Here is a 7,067-nt window from a genome sequence, read left to right on the forward strand (position 1 = left end):
CAGTACATATAGGCATAAAGCCACAATGTTTTAATAGGGATTAAATAAAGACAATATATATATATAACCTCTTATGGTTAAATGGTTAAAAAAATACAAAATATCTATATATTCATAACGTAAAATAAATAAATACAGGCGATCGTGTCTATGGTTGTTGCAACGGCTTGTGTGTCGCCTACTGGTTAAATTCGTGTCTTTTCGCACGAATTAAGTAGCACAGAAATTCGTGTATTTTCAAACGAATTGAACCACCCCAAAAATGCAKAAAAACGCACGAAATCTGCTGAAATACATTTTGTACATATATGCGCGAATTGAATGTGAGGCTGGGCTGTAAATATTAGCCACTATCGGTAGCCACTGTCAGTAATACCCACATACATGTATTTTTGCATCATTCCATTCCTTTTACCTTCCTTTCCCCTCTCATGTCCTTGTAAATTGTTCTTGAGGGTCGCTAGCATTAGTGGATCATCTTAGACCAACGTTGTGTAATAATTTAGGACATTTAGCCTATTTGAATCATTATGGAACTCAGACCACAGGTACTGTAGCAGGTTAAACCTGGAGCCTGGCGCATATTTCTCAACGACTGGACCGTTGTCATACAGTTCCATGATTAGTGAGAATTAGGGTAGATTTATAGGATTATTGTTCATCCCTTATTGTACTTTTATCCACATTCCAATATTTAATGGATTGAACTTGAATATGGTAACTTTCAGAAGGAATCAAACCACTGTATTTTCTGTACAGTATTTCGTGCGTAAATGCTCTCCAAGTTATTTTAAATGAGTCATACATACTTTCCTAACCCAAAAATGTGCCTAAATAAGCTACAAGATCAGAGTCTTTTTTTAAATCTACCAGTTGGTGCTGAAACGGAGACGAATATGCATAGATGGCTTTCTTTCATTGACCCTTATATTCTGAACCCGTTCTCGCAATATATTCTATTGAGTCTGTCGACAAAATTTTAATTAAAGGTGCATCYTATTTAAAGGAATGGCWTAAGACAAAAGTACTGAAAACCCCATTGAATGAAAACTCCAAGAGGAAATATGTTGGCCGCAAGCGGGATGGTTTACAGTGGTTGAATTAAATGTATTCAGAGTGCGCAAAGTAGCCACACCTGCTGAGCGCGTTACTCGACTAAATAAGGTAAATCTGAATACCAAATACTGAGAAGTGCCTAGGAAAGGTATGCGTAGGAAAGGCATAAATTCTTAATTGGGATCGGGCCCTTTGAGAATAGATAGAGCTGCACAGCAGTGGTCTCCAGAACCCGTGGAGACTTGTTTATAAAGCGCTTTTGCAAGATTGGATCAGTAACTGTGCGTAAGTCGAAATCCATGCCAATGTTGTGATTTGCTATAAATGTATGGCTGGCAAAGACAGCAGCTATTTAAAACAAGACACCACATMTATCACTCCAGATATCTGAGTTCCATACAGTACTGATTTTTCATCATATGTAATTTACTATCCCTCTCAATAGGGAGACAATCCACTATTCATGAACGCGACCACCACCGTGGCTAACCCTACCTTCACTGGAGAATAAGATCGGTGACATCAGCCAGCCCAGACAATCAAGTCGGATTCAAATGCATGTACATTTATTGTTTCTGTTTWAAAAAAAAATATTCTTCCTCCATTTATACGTTGGTGTACAAATAGTATTTTTTTATGTGTTCCAAGACTGAACTCAGGAATGATCATGCACTGATTGGAAAAAACTGCTGCAATGTTGCTACAGGGCCCTTCCACCTAAAAAAGACCAAGAAAGAGGATTTTGACACCCACCGTCTCAGATTGTTCTGAAATTGTTTCTGTTAACATTAGCATTCCTGCAACATTATTTTGTTGGAACAATATTTGATCTCTGAGAAATMATGCTAATTTATTGCACTAAATTGGCCATTTTAATTTATAGGATTCATATAATATTCAATAATTATAGTACCTAACATCCGATTTGGACCAAACTTTTTCTAACAATGGGTAAGACATGAGGAATCAAAAGAAGTGGTCAAAAGCCATTCACGGACCCCCCACACCCCACCCCAACGAGTATATAGTGTCAGTTCTCTATGTTCGACAAGTAGTATGGACATGTGGCTATTAGTATTGCTTCTTCATCCAATGTAATGTATTCTCAGTGAATTGAGTGATGTTTTTTTCCCCTGTTCAGAGAAATTAGTCATTGAAGTTCTTGGGTCCTACATCCTGACCACTAAATGGTGCTGTTCCTGCTATTTGGGGATAATTTATGAATGATTTTCTTACCCTGTAAGCAGTCTATGGACCAAGTATGACAGCAACCCATTCTTTGGTTTTGTTTACCTTGCCACTGTTTCAAATGCTAACTTTTTTGAATTTGTGTCACAAATCCAATGCAAGTTAATGGTACCTATATTAGGATAATTCACGCTTTATATCCAAATCATCCTAAAGTTTCAAAAAATGTATTGTGTAACTCAATGATATTACTTACGGCAAGTATTTGTGTAGCTTGTATTTACTTACCTACAATGTACCGTGACTCTACATATCCTATGGGGAAATATTGTGTAAAGCAGCAAATGATCACTGATATTTTTCATTACAAATAAAACTCTTTCTTGATTTGATGGACTCCAGCTCATGATTCAGAGAAAGTGATGCACTCTGCAGTCATCACAACGACAGAGCATCTACAGAGATCTACTATTGTGTACACTAGCAGCGCTTCCCTTCTTTTTCCCCCCCTACATTTTAATAATATTCAAATTCATATTATCAACAAATCTACTATCTCATCTTCCTATTATGCAAAGCTTGATGTCAGGAAAATACCTGACTTTCAAATCCACACAAGACAGAAAGTTCTGCAACCTGCAGCTTCCCAAGCGCTCAAAATCCTGTGCAACCATGCCTTACAAGCTGATCGGCCCATTGTGTTAGAGAAGGGGGGGAACAGGAGAGGGAACTAGGGGGAGAGGCAGGGGAGAGCTCAGCTACGTGTGAGTGTTGAGGTTGGGTCTTACCCCCTCCTCTGAGGGCRTTCGACACTCCGTAGCACTTTCACAAAGGGAGAGCCATGGAGCTGCACTAACCATTCACCCAGAGCCACGGAAGGGGGGTGAGGGTCCGCCAGCCCAGCCCCAGGAGAGGAGCACCCAGTGGCAGCCACTCAACGGGGGATACAGGCAGCTCCGAGGTGCTGGCTCTCTTTATCTCCTTCCAGGCACCACTACCACAGCACCCAGGGGTTGGTTAATGAGTTGGAGAAGGCAGAGGGAGTGGCTGTACACAAGGGGCTGAAGTTCACCGAGACACAAGCAGCAGGTGGAGGGAGAGAGAGAGAGATTGTGAGAGCCTGACGCACTGACGCTGTCAAGGAGACACACACACCCTCCACCTGACTGAGGTAGGTGAAGCAGTGTTTGACGGGTGAATGCTCCTTGTTTGTTTCCTCGTGATTCTAGGGGGGTTGTGGTGCACGACGCCGGTGGGAACAGGCTTTGATTTAGTGTGGATTGGATAACAATGGGAAAGTGAGAAGGTTGTTTAGTGAGTAAACAAGATRTGGAGTCAAACCCTTAGGGCTGACTTTCCACCTAAGGGCTTCAAAACTGTCAGCAGGTGTGAGCATGTGTTTGTGTGTAATGTGTTAGTGTGTCCGTCTGTATGAATGTATAAGTGTATCTGTTTCTGTGAGCCTGCTTACATGTGTGCACTGTGCGCGTGCCCCTACTGGCATTGTTTGTTTGTTGTGTCTCTGTATGCGCCTACTCTGTCTGTCTGTCTGTCTGTCTGTCTGTCTGTCTGTCTGTCTGTCTGTCTGATGTGTGTATGCAATCACAGGTCATTGCAAAGCTGAGGGGAAGTGCACCGTACGTATGGCGCTGCCTGCAATGTTTCGGTGTCTCTGTATAAAGCCTAGTGTTTGTCTGTGTATGCATGTGTACGTGCATGGCTGTACATCACGTGTAGCCTGTGTCTCTGAGTGTTGTCCATAGATACCTTTTGGTAACCTGTCTTGCTCTGAATTTCCCCATGCAGTCCCTCTTCTCTAATCAGCAGCGTTTCTGAGGGGCTCCTGCGTTGAGTTGTTGCATGACTTCAGGGGAACAAAAGTCCGGCCCATTAGAGGACCAAACAGCTCCCTACTGTAGCAGTGCACCTCCCACTTAGCATTCGCCAAATTTGAATGGTCCGTTTAACTTTGTGAAGTTCTTTGAAGATCCATTTGGCCCGGGGAAACGGAGGCAACCCGGTCCAAATGACACAGAGTCAGACCATAGTGGTCCGATCTTCTGGACAGTGGTCAGACAGAGAGGCCAGTAAAGGACAAGGAGGGAGAGAAGAGAGTGGTTGGCTGAGGGGCCTCCATAATAACAAGAAGGCTTGAATAATAGCCATCATATTTGGTTCAGCGGTAGTTCAAACTGTACATCATGCTTAGCCTGTAGGTGGTTAGGGTTTGTAATTTGTTGTGGTGTGTGCATGTGTGTGTGACGTGTGTGTATACATTTACAGGTCATCATAAAGCTGAGGGAACTACAAGGGTTAATCATTTGTGCATTTCAGACCAGATTTTGGATTATGGTCAGGAGACCCGGAGAGTTGATAGAACTGCACATTTTAGAGCAGCCTTTTATTGCCCCCAGCACAAGGTGCACCTGTGCACTGATCAAATCAAATGTATTTATAAAGCCCTTCTTACATCAGCTGATATCTCAAAGTGCTGTACAGAAACCCAGCCTAAAACCCCAAACAGCAAGCAATGCAGGTGTAGAAGCACGTTGGCTAGGAAAAACTCCCTAGAAAGGACAGAACCTAGGAAGAAACCTAGAGAGGAACCAGGCTATGAGGGGTGGCCAGTCTTCTTCTGGCTGTGCCGGGTGGAGATTATAACAGAGCATGGCCAAGATGTTCAAATGTTCATAGATGACCAGCAGGGTCAAATAATAATAATCACAGTGGTTGTCGAGGGTTCCATAGCCGCAGGCAGAACAGTGGAAACTGGAGCAGCAGCACGGCCAGGTGGACTGGGGACAGCAAGGAGTCATCAGGCCAGGTAGTCCTGAGGCATGGTCCTAGGGCTCAGGTCCTCCGAGAGAGAGAAAGAAAGAGAGACCATAGCCGCAGGCAGAACAGTGGAAACTGGAGCAGCAGCACGGCCAGGTGGACTGGGGACAGCAAGGAGTCATCAGGCCAGGTAGTCCTGAGGCATGGTCCTAGGGCTCAGGTCCTCCGAGAGAGAGAAAGAAAGAAAGAGGGAAAGAAAGAGAGAATTAGAGAGAGCATACTTAAATTCACACAGGACACCGGATAAGACAGGAGAAATACTCCAGATATAACAGACTGACCCTAGCCAGACACATAAACTACTGCAGCATAAATACTGGAGGCTGAGACAGGAGGGGTTGGGAGACACTGTGGCCCCATCCGACGATACCCCCGGACAGGGCCAAACAGGCAGGATATAAGCCCACCCACTTTGCCAAAGCACAGCCCCCACACCACTAGAGGGATAACTTCAACCATCAGCTTACCATGATCATGATCATGACCACTGATCATACTGTTTAATCAGCTTCCTTACATGCCACACCTGTCAGGTGGATGGATTATATTGGCAAAGAAGAAATGCTCACTAACAAGGATGTAAACAAATTTGTGTACAACATTTGCGAGAAATAAACTTTTTGTGCATATGGAACATTTCTGGGATCTTTTATTTCAGCTCATGAAACATGGGACCAACACTTTACATGTTGCATTTAGATTTTTGTTCAGTGTACATGCAGTTGTTGTCAGCAGCAGCCAAAAGAGAGATCTTCTGCCATTGGTAGTTCTGGGCTACTGCAAGACAGCAAAAAAAAAGTGTGTGTTAAAGGTCATGTAATGATTAACTGGGCTATTGAATCACTGATACTTATTTTACATAATGTATTAGAAATAATTTATACATACCTCCTCTCAGTCAGCAACAGTCTTCTAATGGCTTCATTAAACATAGTCCCCTCAACTGGCTCCACACTGAAATACTGAAATAAATTAGCAATTAGCTAATTGCCAATGTCAGGCTGGGTCTGTAGCTCTATTTGTCATATCCCATTTAAAAAAATGATGCTTATTTGAAAGACTAGCTAATTAAAGTAGCCTAGATTTTTGGTTTATATAGCTAAATTAGCTAGCTAGCTTACAAATAGGCTCAAATTGTAATAACGTTTAACTTCATATATTTTAATTAAATAATCAACTTTGCTTACCTTAATACATGGGAAAATAATGTGTTTATTGGTAGGCTACTTGCGTGTTGGTTCAGCCACTGTCCTCTTGCATGTTCATGTTGGAATGGCAGTTGGTTTTTGAATCGGAATGGCAGTTACATTTTTAATTGACCAAAAGGTTCTATACAGAACCCCTTTGAGTTCCCAGAAAATTTCCATATGCACAAAAAGCGTATTTCTAAAAAATGTTGGGCACAAATTTGTTTACATCCCTGTTAGTGAGCATTTCTCCTTTGCCAAGATAATCCTTCCATCTGACAGATGCAGCATATCTAGATACTGATTAAACAGCATGATCATAACACAGGTGCACCTTGTGTTGGGGGCAATAAAAGGCCACTCTAAAATGTGCAGTTTTGTCACACAACACAATGCCACAGATGTCTCAAGTTTTGAGGGAGCGTGCAATTGGCATGCTGACTGCAGGAATGTCCAACAGAGCTGTTGCCAGAGAATTGAAAGTCAATTTCTCTACCATAAGCCACTGTCATTTTAGAGAATTTGTCAGTACATCCAACCGGCCTCATAACCGTGATTTCTGTTTGAGGGGAAAAAGTCATTCTGATTGGCTGGGCCTGGCTCCCAAGTGGGTGGCCCTATGTCCTCCCAGGCCCACACATGGCTGCTCCTCTTCCCAGTCATATAAAATCCATAGATTAGGGCCTAATGAATTCATTTCAATTGACTGATTTTCTTCTATGAACTGTCACCCAGTAAAATCTTTGAAATTGTTGCATGTTGCGTTTATATTTTTGTTCAGTATATATATATATATATACA

General features: G+C 42.3%; 2 protein-coding genes across 3 annotated transcripts in view; both read left to right on the forward strand.

The window, feature by feature from the left end:
* The window catches only part of LOC111973784 (integrin beta-2), a 31,055-nt gene extending 28,421 nt beyond the window's left edge, over window positions 1-2,634 (forward strand). Inside the window, exon 16 of the mRNA XM_024001199.2 lies at window positions 1,502-2,634. Coding sequence (XP_023856967.1) covers window positions 1,502-1,567 — 66 coding nt within the window. The 3' untranslated portion in view covers window positions 1,568-2,634. The remainder of the gene's footprint in view (window positions 1-1,501) is intronic.
* A 430-nt stretch (window positions 2,635-3,064) lies between these two features.
* LOC111973794 (villin-1-like) overlaps window positions 3,065-7,067 on the forward strand; it is a 35,438-nt gene continuing 31,435 nt past the window's right edge. Inside the window, exon 1 of one of the 2 annotated variants that reach the window (XM_024001209.2) lies at window positions 3,065-3,415. The gene's annotated coding sequence lies outside the window, so the exon portion shown is untranslated. Of the gene's footprint in view, window positions 3,416-3,459; window positions 3,559-7,067 lie in introns of those variants that run through there. The other variant, XM_070446891.1, reaches the window with a different exon arrangement.

The sequence above is a fragment of the Salvelinus sp. IW2-2015 genome, linkage group LG2 (assembly GCF_002910315.2).
Source record: "Salvelinus sp. IW2-2015 linkage group LG2, ASM291031v2, whole genome shotgun sequence".
Taxonomy (NCBI): Eukaryota; Metazoa; Chordata; class Actinopteri; order Salmoniformes; family Salmonidae; genus Salvelinus; species Salvelinus sp. IW2-2015.